Source organism: Ailuropoda melanoleuca, chromosome 10 (assembly GCF_002007445.2).
Source record: "Ailuropoda melanoleuca isolate Jingjing chromosome 10, ASM200744v2, whole genome shotgun sequence".
Taxonomy (NCBI): Eukaryota; Metazoa; Chordata; class Mammalia; order Carnivora; family Ursidae; genus Ailuropoda; species Ailuropoda melanoleuca.
Genome location: NC_048227.1, coordinates 6079775 through 6102478, shown reverse-complemented (window position 1 = coordinate 6102478; position 22704 = coordinate 6079775). Strand labels below are relative to the sequence as shown.

The following is a 22704-nucleotide window of genomic DNA, read 5'->3' as shown; positions in this document are numbered from 1 at the left end:
AGTGACCCCGAACTCTGGACATCCTGACTTCTGTGACCACTTTCATCAATCAAAAAACCAAGTTCTTATATATGGCCTATAGACTCGTAAAATACAGAAAATGTGATGATGAATAAACAATCATACACAAAGCCCCCACACTTCAAATACTGTCCTGGGTTGATGGGAGAGGGGGGCGAAAATCCAAACAGATGATGAAGCAATTGTAGTCGTTAAAATTTTACCAGGAAGACCCGCCACTCTCTTGAAATACTCCCTCTAGAGAGATTACAGAAGAACAGCAATATCTTTTTTGAAAAGCTGCATTCCCTTATGAAGTTCTCTTTTTTGTGTATGTTCTTCATATTTTGCCCTATCAAAAGCAGACCTGAGCATTTTGCTGGCCTTCAACACAAGTATATAAAATAATTCTAAACTTTGACATGCAGAATAGGTGCTGAATGAATGTAGCTAGACCACCAGGAGTCCTGTTGGCTCCCTGATGTCCTTATCTCTTTTGGAGGGCTGTGGATGCAAACAAGGCAGCAAAGAACTTGGGTGTCATTTGAAAATGTTTAGCTGCCTGCCACAAACACAGCAGAGATGGGATCCTTCAAACTCATGGATGGACAGGATGTGAAAATCCCATTCTTTTTAGGTAGATGCTTCACTTTAAGAAAGAAGACACCAGAACATGAGCATCAAGCAGGGACGGCATACCTGCTAGTGAGAAGCTTAATACTAGAACACCATCATTAGAAGGTGCTAAAAAAATGGAGAAATTAACAGGAATCCAAATGTTGTGGTGAAAAGGAACAGGAAAGTAGAATGCTCAGAAAACAGCAGACCTAAAAGTCTGTTTTGGAGGGAACTTGGGCTGAGAACACCAGAAAAAGCTAAATGAGCTACTTTCCAGAAGTTAATTATGTTTTTACAGTGGTGTATTAACAATATTTTAAAGAAGCCATACAGGAACCAAATTTCAGGAAAAATAAAAACGTTCATAGGCCATATTTTTAAAAAATAGTTTAAATGAGTTCCATAAATAAAATGTATATACCTACTTACACCTATTAAATAAAAGAATGCCATGAGGATACAGCACTGCATTCACCAATGCACTGCATTCAGACTATCTTCTGCAATGAAAAAGATCAGGGCTATATATTAACAATTTTATATAAAATTTTCTCCCCAATATTTTGATGTTGAGGAAAGCCTGAAATGTGGAGGAGCATTTTTTCCATTTGCATTATATCAGATTCTGGTGTAGTATGGAGATTCTAATGATGAAAAAGACTTGAACTCCCACTGAAAGATTTGTCACCTTCGCTACACTTGAATGGCTTCTCCTGGGCATGGATTCTTTGATGTTGAATAAGGGGTGGAATATGACTGAGTCCTCCCACTCGCATACACGCTTGTTACATTCATAGGCTTTCTGCATGGAATGAATTTGATGCTGACCAAGGTAGTTTCTTTGACTGAAGGCTATTTCACATTTATTACAGTGATGGAATTCTATTCCAGTAAGAATTCTCCCAATGGTGACTAAGGTATGAAAATAGCATGAAGCATTTACCACATTCAATATATTCGTAGATTTCCTCATTGGTATGGGTTTGCAGATATTGACGAAGTTTAACACTAACAAATAGTTTTCCTACATTCATCACATTCAGAGGGTTTCTCTCTGGTGTGCATTCTCTGATGCTGAATAAAGGCTGACTGACTGAAGGCTTCACCACCTTCAGTACGTATGATTTCTCCCTGGTGTGAACTCTCAGATGTTGAATGAGGCCTGAATTTGACTAAAGGTCTCCCCACGTTCATCACATTCATAAGGTTTCTCTTTGGTATGAATTCTCTGATGCTGAACAAGGTGTGCTCTCTGACTGAGGTTCTTTTCCCATGCATCACAATCAAAGGCTTTTTCTCTGGTGAGGACTTCTTGCTGAAGAACGAGATCTGAGCTGTGACTGAAACTTTCCTCATAATCATCACACTCATAGGACTTCTCCTTCCCATGAATTTTGTGATGCTGAATAAGGCATGAAGTTTGACCGAAAGCTTTTCCACATTCATTACATTCACGTGGTTTCTCTCCTATGTGAATTCTTTGATGCTGAATAAGATGGGAATTCAGTCTGAAGTCTTTTCCACATTCATTACACGTATAGGGCTTTTCTCTGAGATGAATTCCTTGATGTTTAACAAAGGTCAACCCACAATCATTGTATTCATAGGCTTTCTCTTCACAGTGGACTTTCTGATGTTCGGCAAGGTATGAGGTATGATGGAAGTCACTGCCACATACAGTACACTTACAGGGCATCTCTCTGTGAATCTTCTGATGTTGAGTAAGATGTACACTACGACTGAAAACTCTTTCACAATTACTACATTTGTAAGATTTTGCTCTAGTGTGAATCCTCTTATGTGGAGTTACGTCTGAGCTCTGACTACAGGATTTATCAGACGCTTCACAGGATTTATCAGATGCTTCACATTTATAGGGTTTTTCTCTAGTGTGTATTCTTTTATGTCGACTAAGACTTGAACTCTGACTGAAAGATTTTTCACATTCTTTACATTTGTAGGGTTTCTCTCTAGTATGAATTCTCTGATGTCTAGAAAGGGCAGAGCTCTGATGAAAGACTTTCTCACATGCATCACATTTATAGGATTTCTCAGTGGCAGGAATGCTGTCACATTTACTAAGGTGGGAGAGATCCATTAAGCTGTCCTTGTATTCACTACTCTGAACATCCTGTATTAGGTTTATTTGTTCTTGTTTACCAACAGCTGAATTCTGATTCACACCCATGTCATACTTATCAGTATCATCAATATTCTGTATTCTAAGAATTCTCTGATCTGTATCAAGGGTAGAGTCCAGACCGAAGCTTTTCTCAGGTTCATTACATTCATTGTTGTCACCGGTGAAGGCTTTCTTGCTGATTGTTATTTGCCTAAACTCTCTCTCCAGGAAGAGAAATTTCCTTAGGATTTCCTGAAGCCTTTCTAATCTGTCCTCAGGTTTAGACACTTCTCTAGTCCCGGGAACTTGGGCAATATCCTTTTTGAGTCTTCCTACTCTCACTTTGTACGAATGTACTTCTTCCAAAATTTCCTGCTTAGGAATCAACAGCTTGTTCTCTTCTCTGGTCTCTCCATCTGATTCAATATATAAATAGAAAATGCAAATGTAATCTGTACCCTGTGCTTAGGGGGGAAAAAAACTCAGAGAGGAGAAAACTAATCTAGAATCTACTAAAACGAGAGAAGTTTATTTACTCCGAAGCACAGGCACAAAATCTCACAGCAGATGTAAGGGCATGAACAGAACAGTGAGGTAATGAACAAATGGTTCAGGGTGTGGTAGAAACGGAGGAGGACGTTTAAGCAAAGAAGATAACCAACTAAGGTGTTTCAAAGGAGGTAACAGGGAAGTAGTTCAGAAGAATTATGGAGAAGCAACTTGAATAGGGACCCAGTACAACTTGTGGATAAGGGATAAAATAAATGAAAAGAATTCAACAAAACCGAAGGGAAAAGGAAGGAGCTTGCCATCTGGTATGTAGACTGAGCTCTTCATTCTGACTGCCAAAGCAGCTACATTTTGGCTCAACAACTTGACTCTTACTTCCCTAATTGCATCTGATTGAGTCTGCCTTACTCACCTGAGCAGTCATCTCTTAAGACTTCTCTATTCTTAGTTTCCAGATCAAAGACCTGTAGATCTTGTTCCCGCTGGGAGATCCCATCAGGCTTGGAAATTGGAAATCCTGCTCACAGAGAAGGAAATGGGATGTGGCAATTTATCCCCAGACTACACAAAGCCACTTTATCTTTTAACTAATGGTTAATGGAGAGAGAAAGTAAATTCTTAGAAGACATTAGGGAAGGCCTGGAGAGTGAGAAGGGCAAAGATGCTCTACAAGGAGCTCCTACTTGTGCTCCAGAAAGAGGTGTGTCATGGGGCAAGTTGAAGACTCTGGGAGAAGTATCCATTTAAACATTACTCAGACAAGGCAACTGGTGCATAAGTGTGTACCTGTCTGCACGGAAGTGATCATCTTCACTTTCAGCTGCTGCCTATAGATCAATCTCTGTATTAGACCTGGTCTATAAGTATTCGACCGGGTCAAAAGGGAAGTTATCAAAATATAACCTCACTGGACTGGAGGAAGGTGAATACTCAAGCACCCGTTGTGTGATGAGCTATGCAACAACATAATCAGTGAAGACTGAATAAATATTCCAAGAACCAATCTCAAGAAACTTCACCAATCTCAATACACTTCAGTGCACATGAGGAAACAAAAAATAACACATTCTTACCCATCTATGGGGTGCCTCCCATATGGAAAGTATGTAGAGACAGATATAAACAGAGATACAGAGAGGCAAGTGCAATAAAAGTGCACCTTCACATAAAAATGGTCTTTCCTGGCTTACATAATGGACGGCTAGGATCTAATCTCTTTTAAAGCAAAAGCAAGAAGCAGTCTGATCCTGAGGGGGCGCAGAACTATTATAGTATTAAACGGGCAGTTTTTATACATCTTCAGCCCAGAAATCTAGTAGCACATACACAAGGTCTAGCTCAAGCCTGTCAACTCCAAAAGCCTTTCTCTATTAATTTGTTCCTCTTATCCTGACATGTCACTATATAATAGAATTTACAGATTTTTATTTAATTGGTTTCAGGAATTATCATCCCTCTTCATTTATAAACTCTTACTAGCAGGGACCATATAGCTTATATCTTGTACTTCTTTTGATTTATTTACTTAAGAGCTACTTACTGAGTGCCAAATTTGTGTCCTAGCATCAATATATAACAGATAACCAGTTTCTAAAAGGGCAATGGGCCTGGAAAATATGACAAACCAACAGCTGTCCTCTTGCGATTCCATGTGAGAGCCTACAAACAGCAGATCAGAAGAGATATAAGGAAGGCATTTACTGTGTTTCTGAATTCCTGCTGGGCATTAATAGTCTATTCCCTCCTTTGGACATTTACTTAGTTGAGGTCCTCCACATCAAAGGAAATAGTTTTCAAGTTTTAAAAAAAGTTAGTGTGGCATGAAGCAGCAAATATTTTCCTCAGAATTCTGATAACAGAATTTGTAACTTTTAACTCAGATATCAAAGTGTTTCTAAATATTTGATAAATAAAGCAAATTTTGGTTATTTATTCTGTATCTATACCTACATCACCCACACACAACAAAAAAGACTGTTTCCGGGGCGCCTGGGTGGCACAGCGGTTAAGGGTCTGCCTTCGGCTCAGGGCATGATCCCGGCGTTATGGGATCGAGCCCCACATCAGGCTCCTCCGCTATGAGCCTGCTTCTTCCTCTCCCACTCCCCCTGCTTGTGTTCCCTCTCTCGCTGGCTGTCTCTATCTCTGTCGAATAAATAAATAAAATCTTTAAAAAAAAAAAAAAAAGACTGTTTCCATATGGAAAGAAGGGTTTGATTTTAGATTGTGTTTAAGTTAACGCAGTCAGGAATAAGAGAAAATACCTAGTAGACAGTAAGAGATAAAAGACTACAGTTTTGATGAGAGAACAGGGTTTAAAATACAGACTTAAAAATCATCTGTATCATTAAAATATTAAGCTAAGGTTTACTGCACATTTGATAGGTGCAAAGTTCCACACCAAGAACTTTATAAATTTTAACTTAATACTCATCATAACTTTATAAAGTAGGAACTACCGTTGTACCCATTTTACAAATAAGAAAACTAAGACTGACAGTTTAAGTAACTCGCCCAAGGTCACAATAACTAGCAAAGCTAGGGCTTAAACAAATCCAGTCTTTCAGAACCTGGCTTTTAAGTAATCTGCTAGTAAAAAATTATGATTGTAAATGAAATCTGTCCCTTCCTCCAAAATATGTACAGAAAGACAACAGAAGATCAACATACTGACAATGGAGTAAAAGGCGAAAATAAATAAATAAGAACAGAGATGGGTGCCTGTGTGGCTCAGTCGGTTAAGCATCTGCCTCAGTCAGTAAAGCATGACTCCAGGTCATGATCCTGGAGTCCAGGGATGGAGCCCCACATCCGGCTCCCTGATCAGCGGGAAGCCTGCTTTCCCTCTGTTCCTCCCCCCACCCCTGCTCGTGTTCTCTCTCAAAAAAAAAAAAAGAAGAAGAAAAAAAAAACCAGAAATAGTGATTGGAGTAATACATGGAGAGCCAGGATCCAACAGATTTGGAGTCGTGGATGTTCTAATTAAGCAAACTAAAAGATCACTTAGTGTCAAAGAAATCAAAGCCTCGGGGAGCCTGGGTGGCACAGCGGTTAAGCGTCTGCCTTCGGCTCAGGGCGTGATCCCAGCGTTATGGGATCGAGCCCCACATCAGGCTCTTTCGCTATGAGCCTGCTTCTTCCTCTCCCACTCCCCCTGCTTGTGTTCCCTCTCTCTCTGGCTGTCTCTATCTCTGTCAAATAAATAAATAAAATCTTTAAAAAAAAAAATAAAAAAAGAAATCAAAGCCTCTTTAAAATAAAAATCCAGGGGCGCCTGGGTGCCACAGCGGTTAAGCGTCTGCCTTCGGCCTCAGGGCATGATCCCGGCGTTGTGGGATCGAGCCCCACATCAGGCTCCTCTGCTATGAGCCTGCTTCTTCCTCTCCCCACTCCCCCTGCTTGTGTTCCCTCTCTCTCGCTGACTGTCTCTGTCAAATAAATAAATGAAATCTTTAAAAAAATAAAATAAATAAAATAAAAATCCAAACTCCTACACAAAGTATGAGCAATACTCAATTTGAGGAAATTTCACTATAAAGAGATAATGTGAACATAGTCCTGAAATTTGTATTAAAAAATCTGATCTGGGCACGTGGGTGGATCAGTTGGATTTCAGCTCAGGTCTTGATCTCAGGTCATGAGTTCAAGAACCATGTTAGGTTCCATGCTTGAGCATGGATCACACTTTAAAAATTTTTTTAATTTTTAAAAAATCTGATCTATAGCTCTTATCACTGGCAGTCCTTTCCAAAAAAGCATTCAAGTAACTACCATGAGCCAGGTACTTACACATACAACGTAATTTAAACTAATTTAATCCCTGACACAAACCCAGAAAGGCAGACATTATTTTTCATGTTTTATAGTTGAAGAATGTGAGTATCAGTTTAAATAATCTGCTCAATGTAGACAGTTGGTAAGACAAACCCAAGTCTGATTCCACAGTTTATCTTCTTTCAAGTCTATCATTCTAAGGGTCACAGGAAGCATTAAGGCAGGTTTTCTTGCTATTGGCCTGAATGCCTTTTTCCAAAATTTTAAAGTCAAAACTCTGTGCTTTCAAAATATGCGTTTGCAATTAATTTTTCCTATATAAAATTACCTAATATTTTATTAAAATCTTTTGATTTTTTTAAATTTAAACCTTGACAGTTCTCCAGATTTATTTTTAACTTAATCTGGTCTTTAAAAAAAAACATTTAAAATTCACCTCATTATTTGGTTTGTTGCCTATATCAGTTATGCTAAGACTTTAGCCACATGGAAGCTCTATGCCCTTCTTCTTGGTCCTTAACACACAAATAAAATCTCTCCTTAGTAATATTGTTCTTGTGTAGATACCTATTTTAATGGAACGTATCCTTACGCAATTTTATTTCTTCTCGAATGCATGTTCTTTCTGCTCCCAAACTGCACAACCTAATGCCCATCTGTCCAATTTCTCATCGTTTTTTCTAATTGCCATCAGAGTATAAAACCATAAGCATATAAAAAACCACGTGTGGGGCCTTCGGGTGGCACAATCGGTTGAGCATCCGACTCAGTTTCAGTTCAGGTTGTGATCTCAGGGTGGTGACCTCAGGGTCATGAGATCAAGCGCCACGTCAGACTCTGCGCTCAGCATGGAGTCTGCTTGGGACTTTCTCTCCCTCTGCCCCTCCCAAAGGCTTGCTCTCTCTCTAAAGAAATAGATGGATAAATCTTTAAGAAACAAAAACAAAAAACACCATGTGTGGTTGGACTAATTGTCCTAAGGGGCAAAACAATGAAAAATAGCATGATCTGAGTCCTACACCTAGTTCTGACCCTGAGTGGATCACTTAACTTTTGAGCCTCAGTTTCCTCAGGTATAAAATAGAATAACATCTGCTCACAGGGTTATGGTAAGGATTTTTTTTTTTAAAGATTTTATTTATTTATTTGACAGAGATAGAGACAGGCAGCGAGAGAGGGAACACAAGCAGGGGGACTGGGAGAGGAAGAAGCAGGCTCATAGCGGAGGAGCCTGATGTGGGGCTCGATCCCATAACGCCAGTATCACGCCCTGAGCCGAAGGCAGACGCTTAACCGCTGTGCCACCCAGGCGCCCCTATGGTAAGGATTAAATGAGGTATGCATAGTACCTCGTAACACCCTGGCCCCTCAATAAACAGTAAATAGCCATGGCAGTAGAAGACATTCTATACAAAACCATTTTTGTCTTCATGACATTAACTTCAAACAGCAAAGGGTATGTGCCAAACATTTCCTGATTTACCAACTTAACAACCAGAATTCTGACAGGCATGTTTCTAATGATGTCATCTAATAAAGCACCTGCCACACTGACCCTGTGTGAAATGCAATCCAGACCACTTTCCTGACCTTAATCTCCAGCACTAAGTCACAGATAACTTCCTTTTGGGTATGATCCTCAAGCCAGTAATTCACTTGCCGTCAAAAGAACCTGCTTCTTTTCAGATTTGGTAATGAAAAATATGACTTTTTACTTACTTTTTTATTCTTTTACTCAGCTATTCATACTCTGTATATTTTACTACTATATAGTAGAAGCACTTACCCGAAGGAACGTTTTGATATCTGTGACAACTGAGCTGCTGGGGGAAGAAGATGTGAACTTGACAGTGGGGCCACTAAGTCAAGAACTGAACTACAATGTCCGTATTTTACAACACCAAGCATTAAGCTAACTAAGTATATAAACTTACATTTCAGATGGAGTTTGCTGAGCCCATAAATTTGAAAATTATTTCCTGAGAACTGTAAAAAAATAATTACTAAAAAGATGCTGCTGACTTAGTCACAAAAGCAAGGTGAACAGGAGAGTTTCTTGTACGTGTTTGTAGCCAGTATGTGTGCGTGTGCATGCGTGTCCCGTACTTGTGCAGAGATGACACAGGAAATGGGATAAAATTCAGTCTAATAGCACACCGTGCTACTAGGCTGATTAAAGTGCTAAGAAGTTTGTTTACTCCAAAAAGTAGACAGGTTAACTGTTGGAAATTATGTAATTATTAGATAAAATTAACAGTAGTTTACAATTACATCACTTTACAGTTTACAAAGTTGTTTAAATATACATTCAATTTGATACCCTGAAATAAAGAAACTCTTTTCCCCTCCCATTTCCCATCCATCACGGACAGAGCTAAGGAACACTTGATCAGGAAAGGTCATTTAAATGCATCAATCTGTATAGCACCATGAAGAATAAAGGGGACAAAGTCAGGGCCTTGGAGGGGGGCATGGGGACTTAAAGGAGAAGACTAGAGTGCTAAACATGAGGAAAGCCCAGGGGTCACAGAAAAGTCAGACAACAGAAGGGGCAGGTCATATTCACTACAGAAAAGAGGGGTGCACAGCATAAGTTCCACATTCTAAAATAACATGAAAAGATCATAACTGAACAGCTGGAGTTGAACTTTGTGGCTTCTCAGAACACAAGTAGATGACCACCAACCGTGGCTTATGAATGAACTCAGAACTCAGGTTCAAAATTCATCTGGCTGAAACGGAGGGCCTCCTCGGCCCTTCAGAAATTTAACAAAGGTCATCTGAGGAGTTGCAATTTTACATAGTGGTGGCATCCTGAGAGCATCAATCAAGTGTAATATCTTACAATCGTGGAAAAGGAGTTTCCGAGCGGGGACGAGCAATATCGATGGGAAGCCGATACTTGGGCCATCTCTTGGAGATTCCTGCTGAAAGAACTGCAAGTGTTTCTCCAGAGAAAGCACTTGCCTGGGTATGACTCAGGGCCGGGCAGGAATTCACACTATGAATCCGGGTGGTAGGAAGGCGGAGAAGTATGCCTACAAAGATCAAAGAGCCAGGAATGGGAAACACACTAAAAACCTTCCCAGTGGGCAGGCTGCCTCCCCACAGGTAAAAAGACTTCTTTAATCCTGAACATAATCAAGGAGACAAAGGAACACCCTGGATGCCAACAGCAGAGGCAAAGCCAAAAAAAAAAGAGAGAGAAGAAAAAGTATGATTAAATACATACATACATATTAAAAAAAAAAAAAAGCAGAAGCAGAAGCAGAGAATGGCCAAAAAAAGAGGAAAAGGAGCAATGCTCTCATCGAGGGGGCTGCCAACAGCCCCGCTGATGCTGCTCTCGAGCACTACTGGGTGCCTAATCCCGGCAGCCCTCTGTACCGTCCAAACGACAAAGGAGAGACTCAGTTTAAAGCTGAAACTTCTGCTGCTCCGGGTGAGGTTACTTAGGACTACCGTCTGGATGACTCACTGAAATAGACTCGCAGTGAGTCATATCTTTAAATGAAGTCTCTCGAACTCTGCCTCTTGGAGATGAATTTAGGAATGTTAAGAGGTGAGGGATCATTCTACAAGGATTTTAGCCTATCTTTAAAAAAGGATTTCTTCCTCCGAGGAAAATGGAAAACTTTCAGACATGGGGGCACTGTATTACCAGGAAGGAACGTGTCTGGCTGTGGACTGGGAGGCTCTAGGGTCCCTCTCATAAAAAAAAGGAAAAGATAGGGAAGGTGAGAACTTAGGCAAAGCACAAGCAAGTTTCCCTTTTCTAACAGGAAACAGATGCCCCACAAAAGCAGGTATCAGTTAATTAAAGATAAAGAGTAAAATGTCTTATCTTGAAACCCTCCCAAGAAAACCCACTCCCAGAGAAGAATGACGTTGAAGATGGAGGATTCAGAGGTTCTAAGACCTGGAATTTGAGCCACACGCTACTTTCTCAGAGACCTCACACCTCCTCAGAAACAAGGAAGTAAAGAAATCCTAATAGATAAGCTGAGTAACAAGAAAGTCCTTACCCAATGACACCACGTTCCCATAATTCTCTAACATCACTTCTCTGTAGAGATCCCTCTGAACAGGGTCCAGGCATCCCCATTCCTCTCGAGTAAGGTGCACAGCCACATCCTCGAATGTCACAAACTCCTGAAATAACACAGCCTGGCTGCTCTGGGGAATGAAGCCACTATAGCACTGTGGCCAGAAAATGAAAGAGATGACAGAGAGGGTGTCCAGAGTGTAGCAAAGCTGGGGAGAAGGGAAAACAGACTAGAAACTAGGGAGTAAGTTCCATAACCTTTAACATCTAATAAATGCCCATCACAGCACCAGGGATAGAGAAAGAACAGTGTTTACTGGTGGTGGTGGGGAGATGGGAAGGTGGTTTCTGTGAAGTCCAGGCCTCTGAAGAGGATCATTCCTAAACTGGGGTCTGCTATTGAAAAAAATTTGAGGCAGGGTTTACGGATGGGATGAGGGAAGGGCCACACTCCATCAGTATCAACAGTCCCTGAGGAAAAGCAGAGGGTTCCTCAGCTCACCTGGTACCTGGCTGTCAGGAGCGTAGCTGCCTGGTCTCCTGGGCTTCCCTCATGGGGAAGAGCAGGCACCTGGGGAACAGGTGGAGCTGAGGGAGGAGAAAGGAGCCAAGAGTGAGAGCAACCCTTCCCCAGGGCTCCCTGACAGAAGAGGGAGTCAGTGGGACCCTTCTTCACATCAACGTTCTAATAAAACCAATGAATGTTTATCAGGTACTGAGTGCATCTACTCTGCTCCTTCTCAGCATCGGCATGCCCTCCTTACCCATGTTCAGACCCGTGATACAGGACCTTCTTAGGAAATCTCGTATTGCACTTTATTCTCATGTCAGGACATTCCTCTAACAGCAGGATAAGCACTATTCCTGTTTTGCAGACCGGCAAAGCAAAGCATAAAGACTTGCAGTGACTTGTCCAGGGCAATAACTACTTAGCTGACTTCTGACGCTTTCCCAGACAGTGTTCTGTAAATTTCAGTAAGCCCACATGTGAATGAGCACTCTCTCTACAACCAGTGTGTAAGGCTCCCAAGAATAAGGAATGGTCATCTGTTTCCTCACAACCTTTTCCACACTCCCACAACACCCCACAGCACCCCACACACCATGGCACTCAATTGGTGTTGCTGACACATAAGTTATTTCAGGCACTGCAGCTGGCCACAAGCAATTTAAAACAAGGTTCTTACAAAGCAAAAAAAGTACAAGACATGTCAACCTATCTATACATAGATAAAGATGTTACAGTGGAGTCAATATGTGGTATGTGTACACTCATACAGGTGTTGTGCTCAACCAAGGAATTAAATGGTTGCTTTTTTGGCCAAAGTTAGATTAGTCACAAACACTGCAGCTGTAACAGAATGGCAGGTGGCAAAGCTCGCAAAGTCATCAAGGAGGAAAGAAACTAAGTAAAGGGAACGGGGGAGAGAAGGGCCCTAAATCTAAGAGGAAATAAAAGCGAGGCAAGGATTGTGAGATGCAGCAAAGCAGCATATCCTAGAATTTTTCTGGATGTGAAACCAGGATAAAGTGAAGGTTGTATGAATGAAAAATAGCCAAAGCAGAGTGAATGACCACCACTCTGCCTATTAAAGAAAGATGGTTGTCCTTAACAGAAGAGCCCAAGACCAGGACTGAACTGAGTCACATCTGTCCCTCCCTTCCAGACCTCCCCTAGGGGCCATCTTCTTATTGAAGTTCCCGGCCTCTCTCATACCAGGCCCAGGAGCCCCACTGCACTCCCATTCTCTTGGATTTAAGTGCTCTCTCAGCCTTACCCCCGTTGAGCTCCTGTTCCATGTCGGTGTCCTGCGTGAACGGAGGCTCTGGGGACAGACCCTCAGACAGGCTCTCCAGAGATTGAAACTGGACAACTGGTGATCCTGCTGCTTCCTGGGCGGATATTTCCTCCATCCCTGTTCTGGAGGACAAGGACCATCACTGCTGGGTGAGATTTCGAGAATTTATTGTACTAAGTTAAGCCAGCCCATCATTTTACATCCTCAGGACTTAGCAAAGTAGGTGCATACTGCAGGTACTCAATAAAAAGAGTTAATAACTAATCACCTAAATAAAACAACAGGAAAGAAAAACGAAAATTATTCAGTTTCAAATATTTAAGAACCGAATCATATGGTCCAAGCGTGCAGCTTTAAACTCCACCAATTCAGAATTTGTGGTATTTCAAGGGAAAAAAAAAATCAAGAAAGCACAACTTAATAAAGATTTTTGAGTGAAGTTTAAAATACTGGAAACGTACAAACTTTTTTCAAGGGTCAAGTTTGTACCCAAAGAAACATGCTAGTTACGATTACTTTTTTTTTTTTTTAAAGCAGACCCCCGAGGAATTACTTGGCAAACACTCTTTGAATTACTAAACAGGCTTGCCTAATGACAAAATTCCATTTTGTGGGGCGCGGGGGTCAGACCCTTCATCAACGCAGACAAGGTGGGCAGGCTGCTCCGCACGGCCCTGACAGCGATGCAGGGAAGAGCTGCGACTCAAACAGGTTTGGCTCGTGTCCTTCAAACCCAAGGACGCCACAGGACTCCGGCCCGCTTCCACAACCCTCAGAAACGGCACTGGCGCCCAGCCCTCGGAAGGCCTCGCCCAGCGCTGCCCTCCTCCCACTTCCCTGTTAGGTGAAAACGCGCTCCCCGAAGGGCGAAGCGGGCCACAGAGACCCAGCTCGCACCAGGGCAGGGTCACCGGGCCCCAGAGGCGAGGCCCTCGGTCCGCGGGGCGTCAGGGTGAACCCTGACTGAAGAGAAACAGGCCTTCGCACCCCGGCCCCAGAGCGCTCCTGGGGACGGGAACCGCCGTCGGCCGGAACCCGGCGCCTCCTCCTCCTTCCCGGGAGCCTAAACTAACGGCGACGCCCACCGCGACCCCAGAACGGCTGCTGAGCACTCACCCGAGCAGAGCAGCAAGCCACACAGCCGTCCCGTCGCGAACACCCTCGCTCTAGGAACAGCCCCAGGGTTTCCGGGGTCGCTCTGGACCGCTTGGAGGCCGGCGCTTCTCAGTGGCACTTCCGGAGGCGGAGTCCGGCAGCCGCGTGGGCGGAAGGCGGGCCCCGGATGAGGGCCCCGGATGAAGGGTAAGTACCGCGGAGGCTCTCGTGCGTTGTTTTTCCGCGTACTTCTACCCATCTGACCTCCCTCGGTGCTGACCCCGCTGGCAGCTTCTGTAGCCAGTATATTGCCAATGAGCGCAACAGCCCCGGATTTGGGAAAGCGGCTCCGCTGGCCCTTCCCTGACTCCAGCCAACCGTTAAGACCCCGCGGGGTAGTGGCCAGCCAACGTGGGGTGTGTCCCGCCGTGAGGAGTGGAGGACCTCATGGTCCCACTTCCTTAAGTCCGCGGGTGGGGAAACAGCACAGGGGTACAAAACACACTGATTATTTTTTTAAGGTGTATTTACTTATTTTAGAGGGGGGCGGAATAGGGGCAGAGGGAGAATCTCAAGCTGACTGCTCAGTGCAGAGACTGCTGTGGAGCTAGGTCCCATGACCCTGACGTCAGACCTGAGTTGAAACCAAGAGTCGGTCCCTTAACTGTGCCACCCCAGGCGCCACCAAAATACACTGATTAACGAGGGTGGAAGGCGTTTGGGTAGTATGAAGACCACAGAAAATCGTGGGATCAGAATCTATTGTTTTGGGGCAAGGGACAGGGCGTTGAAGAAGTTGGAGTTTCTCAGAGAAATTGAGCCCAGAAGATAGCTGCGTTCCTGGTGGAAAAACTGGACTATACAGAAGCTAATAAGTAAAGCGGGGAGCATGAGGACAGGGCAGGCCGGGCGCTAGAACAGGAGCCCTGAGGTCATTGTGACCTCCCAGATCTTGGGGAATGGGACGTCTTGTGGTGGAACGGGATCTGCTAGGGACTGGCAAGTGTCTTAAAAAATAAGAAGTCATTTGCAAGGGACTTTAGATATTAGTCCTTTAAGTTTACAAATCAGATATAATCCTTTCATGACATTTGACATTTCAATTTAAATATAAGAAAAATCAAAAGTGTAGTAGTCTACGTGCTTTTTGAAATTCTGTCAGCCTCTCGAAGATTCTGATAGGCCTTCCCTTTCTTTTCTTCTTGAGTGTCAGTGATATCATGCAGCTTCCTACTATGACACAATCTCTAGTCCACAGTATCTGGCGCAATGGAGTCAGCATCACGGAAGATGCACTGCTTAGTCAATTGCTTGCTGTACAGCTCCAGTTAGAACCTTTTTCTTGTGTTGAACAAAAGTATACCCCCCCCCCCGGTGATGTTTGTTGTTTCTGTTGAGATCCCTCAGACAGTGGATGGCCCATTACTTCCTCCTCTTCATGAACAGCTCTTCTAATATTCTAGGATTGCTGTGAGTTTGGGGTTTTTTCCTGAGTTGCCATTCCCCCACAAGTTGTACCAATTAGACTGCTGCATTTCTGCAGCAGAGGTGAGTGAACTATGGCAGTGGTGTGTTTGTGTCCTAAGTTTTAGCTGACTCAGGCAGTTTGCTCCAGTAAGAGGACCTTAGGAGGCACTCATTTAAGAGTCCTCTTCTCGGGGCTCCTGGGTGGCTCAGTCAGTTAAGCATCTGACTCTTGGTTTCAGCTCTGGTTATGATCTCAGGGTTGTGGGATCGGACTCTAAACGTCGAAGAGTCTGCTTGTCCCTCTCCCTCTGCTCCTCCCTCTGTGCTCTCTCTCTCTTCTCTCTTTAAATAAATAAAATCTTCAAAAAAAAAGTCTACTTCTCTTCAGAGAAGGCATCAGTCCCTAACAAAAAGTCCTTAGAAATTTATTTTGCTTTTGAGCAAAATTTTCTTTCAGCAGTTCTTCAAATGACATAGATGGCAACAATTAGCTAACTCATAAAATTTGTCATTTTTATTTTACACTATGTTGCTTTGAAGAAAAATATATGAACAAGTATTCCCAAGGGATTGAGCACTTCCTTAGTCTTTCCCATATGCCCACCATTGCACTAGGCATGGATAGTCACGAAAGAAAATATTATAGCAGAATTGACACAGGCTCTAAATATGGGTTTGTTTTCCCTGACTGCTTTATCTCCACCAGCACCATCATTTGAGGGTTTAGAGGTTGCCTTATCCATTAGACACAACCTTAAATCAAGGAACCCATTTTATAGTCAAGGAGGGCTGACAATGAGCTTGCCACAGAATTCATGGTGCTTACTCATCACCCAGAAGCAGCTACCTGATAGAAGTGTGCAATGGCAGAGGCGCCTGGGTGGCTTAGTTGGTTGGGTGTCTGCCTTTGGCTCATGTCATGATCCCAGGGTTCTGGGATCAAGCCCCACATCAGGCTCCTCTGCTGGGAGCTTGCTTCTTCCTCTCCCACTCCCTCTGCTTGTCTTTCTCTCACTGGCTGTCTCTGTGTCAAATAAATAAATAAAATCTTTAAAAAAAAAAAAAGCAAAGATCTGCTCAAGTGGTTTACTGAAAAGTCAATGGGGAAGTAGAAAGAAAACAGTGACAGTCACAGCAAGGTCAAACCTCATAGGGAATGGGGTATTATTTAGGGCTTGGAAGGTTACTCAGAATATCACCTGGTCATTGGTTGCCTTTGTAGCATGTGGCTCTTCCTTTGGGGGGCTTTCCATTGTGCTCAGACTTGTCTTGGAATTTCGAGTGTGTGGTCTTTCAAGGTCTTGGTTATGGTTTTGATGTGGGAAACAAAGGCAGAAGAAAAACTATTAAATTTCCTTACTACCTACAGCCCATTGACAAGTCCTTGAAACAGGCAGAGTGACATTCCTCTAGGGACTCAACTGTCTCGGTGTTAATACATTGCTAAGGGCAAAAAGGTAATCTTAGCCTGACCGCCACCACTCCCCCCGCCCCCCCCTCAAGATCCTGTAATCTACTTTAATGTATAAATATTCCTTTGGAAACTTCCTTTATCTCTAAACCCCCCAAGGTATGCGTTGGTAATCATACACCAAGCAAATGGCCCACCGATATACATCTGAAGGGTCTCATGACTAAGGCTTTATTAGTCAGTAATAAATGACCTTTTCCCAACAATAGCTAGCCCTCTTAAGGTCGTGGAAACCTTGCTTCCAAAATTCCTTAGAGATTTAGCTATCCCTAACCCCCTCCCAACTTGAAAGTATATAATCGGCCATTCCTTATGACCCGGTTGCAGCTCTTTCTGCCCGTTGGTTCTGTCCCCATGCTTTCATGGAATCACCTTTTTTCACCAAAGACGTCTCAAGAATTCTTTCTTGGCCGTGGGCTTCGAACCATAACGTCTTTCCTACATCAGTTTTATAAAAGGTGGTTTCTTGACCTTCTCGTGAAGTAATGGTAAAAGCCGTAACTATTGTGCTAACATTTTGACAGCAAAATTGGACTTACTGTACTAATTACTTTATTGTGAGGCCGAAAACTCCCTGGTAACTTTAGCCAAGCTCAGGATCTCACCACTACCTAGTGCTAAAGAAGTCTATTGACCACAGAAGAAATTTTTGAAAATACCGCCCATACGTAATCAGGGTCCCCAGAGAAGCCACCACTTGGGTTTTGTGAAACCATTCTTGCCTTTGATATTCTTCTGTCTACATTTTTGTTACAGTTGCTCTGACAGACACAGCATCACTAAGGAGTAGTATTGTTTGATAATAACTAGAATTCTTACGATTACTGCCAGCAAAAAAACGTAGGAGAAGCGTGTAAACATTTGAGCAGGATGGTATCACAGGAAATTTAAGCCGCCTTTTCCGAGGCCGGAAAAGCTGATCAGAGGTGAGAGCTCCCCAAAGCCAGACTCGGCGATTGGAGAACAAGGCCGCAGTCCTCCCGCGTTCCTAGAGAGGACCCCGAAGAGCGGCCCCATCCAGAAAGGCTGGTGTTGCACTTCCGGTTTCTGTGAGCCGCACAAACCTGCGCGCGCCCTCGGGGTTGTGGCGAGCGGAGGGCTTAGGTCCAAGTGTGCTGCCCTTCGACTCCCCCAGAGTCACCTCCCTTTTCTGTCCAGCACCCCCCAGACTTCTCCGGGGTTCACGGTGAGACGTGGGTCCGGCCAGGGAGGATGGGCGGGGACAGAGGTGGATGTGTACATCAGTGTTCCGCGGCTTCCCTCGCCACGACCGCCCCCGACGGGTGGAGGAGGGCCCGCGTCCCCATCCTCCATCCCAGCCTCGGCCGGCGACCCGCCGTCTCCCAGCAGAGACAGACCCGGATCCAAGCGTAAAGGGAACGGCGTTTTGTTTTCCGGGCTAGGATGAAGTGCCTCTGGGACCGGGGAGAGGCAGTCTGCTGCGTGCCCGCCTGGGCGCGCCCGTCCTCCTTGTGCTCCCCACCAGGGAATGTCTGGGGCTAATGTCAGCGTTCCCCAATTGTCCGCATTTGCTTTCCTTCTGTTGAGGGTGTTTTGTTTTGTTTTTTTACCCGAGTCTTTAAGAGACCCTAAAATGTAAAATGAGGAAGACCCACGAGGTTATCAAGCTCACGGTTTTTTGGTATTTTTAAAGGAGTCAAGTTTGCTAAGCCTCGTGAATGTTTGCAGATCGTTTGCTCACCCCCAAGCCCATCACCAATACTGGTGGTGATAGTGTTCGAAACCTAGTGAAAAAAGTGATTTGGACGCAGTAGGAAAAGATTACATCTACTTCACTGTTTTCCTTGCAGTTTCTGAACGTTCTGATTTTTAAATGTCTGATTTCAGACTTCAGGTGGATTTTTCGGTTGTGCAAGGTAATTGTGCTTGACTTGAAGCGGTGAGTGGTTAAGGGGATTTGTGAGGATGCAGTGAAAAATGCGTGGGGCTACTAGGAGACCATTTCCAGTGCTCTCTCTGCCACTGATTAGCAGCATGATCTTGGACAGAACACCACCAGGTCTCAATTTTGTCCTAAGTAAAATTGACTAGATTATCTCAAAGGGCCCTTCCAACTTGGAAATTCATTGATGAGTGAATTTAACTGAAAAATCCACCTGGGCCAAACCTAATGTCCCATCTCCATTTCCTGCAGTGCCACCAGAAAGACACTTTCATTATTGAGAGAAAGTGGCAGAGGACCAAAACAAACAAACCAAACACACAGATCAATGCTGAAGAGATAGTACGCAATTAATCAGTTCAGTCAGTTGTGGAGAATTCATTGAAAGCATCAACGAAACCTTACTATTTGCCCGAGAAGGTTGGTTACACAGTGCAATGGGAGATACATAAGTAACTTACGCATGGACACGTAATTTATTTCTGTACTTTAAACTTGTGCTACTGCAATATTCCTCCCATTCTTATTCAGATGTTTTACAAATAACTTGATAGTCTCTTAATTTATAAAGGGCATGCCCTTTAAAATGTTGAAATACCAGGCCTATAAGGAATTTGTTATCTTTCTAAAATGGGCAGCAAATACTGACGTTGTATTCAAACAAGTATTTTTTAAATGTCTATGGGTTGCAAGGAACTACATAGAATGACTTAAGGGCAAGGATAAGAGCAAAAGAGAGTCTGTTCTTGAGGGACAGTCGTGATAAGGCATAAAAACATTCAAATTAAATTTCAGGGTAAAAGCCACAAAAATATTACATATATCAAACTAGTAATGGAAACAGTGAGTCTAAAGTTGAGGGAGGACTGGTGCTGGGATCCTTCAAGAAATGTAAAGTAAAACCCCGTCTTTCTGCTGCTCTTGCCCAGAATGTCAGCACCACTACTCCCTGCAGTCCTGTTCAGTTCAGGGAGGAGCGACTGTGCTCCTGACCTCAGTCGTGTATCTTCTGAATTTCACTTTCCATCCCTTCATTTTGATTCTGCAGTAACGTATCTTGGAACGTGTGATTCCCCCTTCCCCAGCTTGAAAACGTTAACCCAGATGTCAAAGACTGAGAGGCCTTTTCCTTCATCTTAAAAGACCAGAGACAGATGGGATTTTCAGAAGATCACGAAACATGAAGAGAAATGAGCAAAGAAAATGTAATAGTTGGAAGGTGAAGTTCAGCAACACAAGTGGTGACAGAACGTAAGTGCTGTGAGATGGGGACCAAAATGGGGGGGGGGCTATCAGGAAAGGTTAAGTGGGTTTCAGTATTTTTAAAACATAAATACAAGTTTTAATTTTTTTTCCCTGTGCCCCAGTGGGTCATCCTGTACACCCCACTTTGATGGTCATTTTAAGAGTGACCAGATCGCTCTTTGATAGTGACTAGATGGCAGTGTACCAGCACAGTTGGAACCCTGGGCTTCAGACTTGGGTTTGAATAGTGGATCTGCTACACTGTGGTGTTAGACACGTTATTTAATAATCTTTCTGAGCTTTCTAAAATAGGAGTAGTCATGTACTGCATAAGGTTTGCATGGGTATTAAATGAGCTGTATACAAAAACAATGTAATGAACCGAATCTGTCTACACACAGATGCGACGACTTTGGATTTAGCGAATTGTCTTCCTGAATACTCACATGAGGTGTTAGCATCGCACTACAAGGTTACTTTTACATGCTGCTATTAAATTTTTCTACTCTGCAGAATAGCAAAAACTGGTCTAAAATATCTAGGATAAAAAGGACGATCCTGCAGACAGACCCTGTTTGGATCAAGTGAACCAGTTCTTTGAACCTGAACAAGGCATACCGAAGTTGGTCTCCCCACGACACCCAGGAGATGGAAGGCATAGTGATAGTGAAAGTGGAGGAGGAAGATAAAGATGAGGAAGACCATTTCCAAAGAGAAAGAAATAGCACAGAATCATCCCCACCGTTTCTTAGTCAGTCCACAACCATGAATGAGAGGGCCTTATTATCATCATACTTGGTGGCCTATCGAGTAGCGAAAGAAAAAATGGCTCACACAGCTGCTGAAAAAATTATTCTTCCAGCATGTATGGATATGGTACGGACAATTTTTGATGATAAATCAGCTGACAAATTAAGAACCATACCCCTTAGTGACAATACGATATCTCGTCGAATCTGTACGATCGCAAAACATTTAGAGGCAATGCTTATTGCGCGGCTGCAGTCCGGGATAGATTTTGCAATCCAGCTTGACGAGAGCACCGATATTGCCAGTTGTCCAACACTCCTGGTTTACGTCAGGTACGTGTGGCAAGATGATTTTATAGAGGACCTGTTGTGTTGTTTAAGTTTAAATTCGCACATAACTGGATTAGATTTATTTACTGAATTAGAAAAGTGCATTGTTGGTCAATATAAATTAAACTGGAAAAACTGTAAAGGAATTTCGAGTGATGGAGCAGCAAATATGACTGGAAAACATAGCAGGGTTATTGAAAAATTGTTAGAAGTAACACATAGCAGCGCTCTTTGGAATCACTGTTTTATTCATCGGGAAGCTTTGGTGTCCAAGGAAATTCCACCAAGTCTAATGGATGTATTGAAAAATGTAGTGAAAATTGTGAATTTTATTAAAGGAAGCTCACTGAACGGTCAACTTCTTGAAATATTTTGTTCAGAGATTGGAGTTAACCATACCCACTTACTGTTTCATACAGAAGTTCGTTGGTTGTCTCAAGGAAAAGTACTGAGCAGAGTATATGAACTCAGGAATGAGATTTACACTTTTCTCACTGAAAAGCAATCTCATTTGGCAAATATTTTTGAAGATGACATTTGGGTAACAAAATTGGCATATTTAAGTGATGTTTTTGGCATTCTTAATGAATTAAGTTTGAAAGTACAGGGGAAAAACGATGTATTTCAATATCTTGAACGTATTCTAGGATTCCAGAAGACATTATTGTTGTGGCAAGCAAGACTTAAAAGTAATCGTCCCAGCTACTATATGTTCCCAACTTTGTTGCAACACATTGAAGAGAACATTATTAATGAAGACCGCTTAAAAGAAATAAAATCAGAGATACTGATGCATCTCACTTCTTTGTCTCAAACCTTTCATCATTACTTTCCAGAAGAGAAATTTGAATCATTAAAGGAAAATATTTGGGTAAAAGATCCATTTGTTTTTCAAGCCCCAGAATCAATCATTGAGTTAAACTTGGAGCCCGAAGAAGAGAATGAATTATTACAGCTCAGTTCATCATTCACACTAAGGAATTATTATAAGACATTGAGTTTATCAGCATTTTGGATTAAGATTAAAGATGAATTTCCATTGCTAAGTAGAAAGAGTATATTGTTGTTATTACCATTCACAACTACCTATTTGTGTGAACTAGGATTTTCAATCTTGACACAATTAAAAACAAAGAAAAGAAATAGGCTCAACAGTGCACCTGACATGCGTGTAGCCTTATCCTCCTGTGTTCCTGACTGGAATGAACTTATGAACAGGCAAGCACACCCCTCACATTAAATCCAGTCTCTATGAAATTTTGGTTTTGTACTTTTTAAGGGTTTTTTTTTTAGTAGATTGTATTTAAAATATTAATAAAACTGTATTTGGAATTTACTGTTTGATTTTCCTACGTAGTATCATTTCAGGAAACCTGTTCCGGTTACACGAATTGGGTGTATGTGTGTATCCAGAATAATGATGTGAAACACATTTCTGTGTATTACTGTCAGTTTTGAAAAATAGTACCCTTAATACATAATCTTATATTCGGATCTGTTCCCCTCTCCTCCGCTGCTGCCTTGCTTCTCCCTTTCAGGCATAGCCCCATTCAGGTTCAGTTTCTCACCATCTGTG

The 22704-nt window shown here is 42.7% G+C and overlaps 3 protein-coding genes across 14 annotated transcripts in view; 1 reads left to right on the top strand and 2 right to left on the bottom strand.

The window, feature by feature from the left end:
* Positions 1–12984, bottom strand: part of TMEM225B (transmembrane protein 225B) — a 47360-nt gene extending 34376 nt beyond the window's left edge. Inside the window, exon 1 of the mRNA XM_002924189.4 lies at positions 12848–12984. The gene's annotated coding sequence lies outside the window, so the exon portion shown is untranslated. The remainder of the gene's footprint in view (positions 1–12847) is intronic.
* ZNF655 (zinc finger protein 655) lies at positions 209–14138 on the bottom strand. 4 transcript variants are annotated; one of them, XM_019804809.2, is made up of 5 exons: positions 13985–14134; positions 12848–12990; positions 11572–11657; positions 11050–11176; positions 9240–10062 (listed from the first exon to the last, which is right to left on the bottom strand). In XM_019804809.2, exons 2-5 carry the CDS (start codon positions 12981–12983, stop codon positions 9866–9868), a joined length of 546 nt encoding a protein of 181 aa, XP_019660368.1. In that variant the 5' UTR covers positions 12984–12990; positions 13985–14134; the 3' UTR covers positions 9240–9865. The 4 variants fall into 4 exon arrangements, with proteins under 4 accessions (XP_011229308.2, XP_019660367.2, XP_019660368.1 ...); XM_011231006.3 differs by lacking the exons at positions 9240–10062; positions 11050–11176; positions 11572–11657 and adding exons at positions 209–3156; positions 3663–3767 and having other exon boundaries at positions 13985–14138; XM_019804808.2 differs by lacking the exons at positions 9240–10062; positions 11050–11176; positions 11572–11657 and adding an exon at positions 209–3156 and having other exon boundaries at positions 13985–14138.
* On the top strand, positions 14037–22464 carry FAM200A (family with sequence similarity 200 member A). Of its 9 annotated transcripts, none has more exons than XM_034669861.1 (4): positions 14124–14170; positions 17658–17827; positions 19890–20055; positions 20451–22464. In XM_034669861.1, exon 4 carries the CDS (start codon positions 20698–20700, stop codon positions 22366–22368), a length of 1671 nt encoding a protein of 556 aa, XP_034525752.1. In that variant the 5' UTR covers positions 14124–14170; positions 17658–17827; positions 19890–20055; positions 20451–20697; the 3' UTR covers positions 22369–22464. The 9 variants fall into 9 exon arrangements, with proteins under 9 accessions (XP_034525751.1, XP_034525747.1, XP_034525752.1 ...); XM_034669858.1 differs by having other exon boundaries at positions 19853–20055; XM_034669860.1 differs by lacking the exon at positions 17658–17827 and having other exon boundaries at positions 14037–14170.
* The last annotated feature ends 240 nt before the right edge of the window (positions 22465–22704 follow it).

Coding starts and splice junctions, on each gene's coding strand:
- FAM200A (XM_034669860.1), top strand. CDS start 20,698: ATGGAAGGCATAGTGATAGTGAAAGTGGAGGAGGAAGATAAAGATGAG.
- ZNF655 (XM_011231006.3), bottom strand. CDS start 12,983: ATGGAGGAAATATCCGCCCAGGAAGCAGCAGGATCACCAGTTGTCCAG. Junction 3,768..12,847: donor GGAACAGGAGCTCAACGGGG/GTAAGGCTGAGA, acceptor CTCTGTGAGCAG/GATTTCCAATTTCCAAGCCT. Junction 3,157..3,662: donor CTTAAGAGATGACTGCTCAG/GTGAGTAAGGCA, acceptor ATATTGAATCAG/ATGGAGAGACCAGAGAAGAG.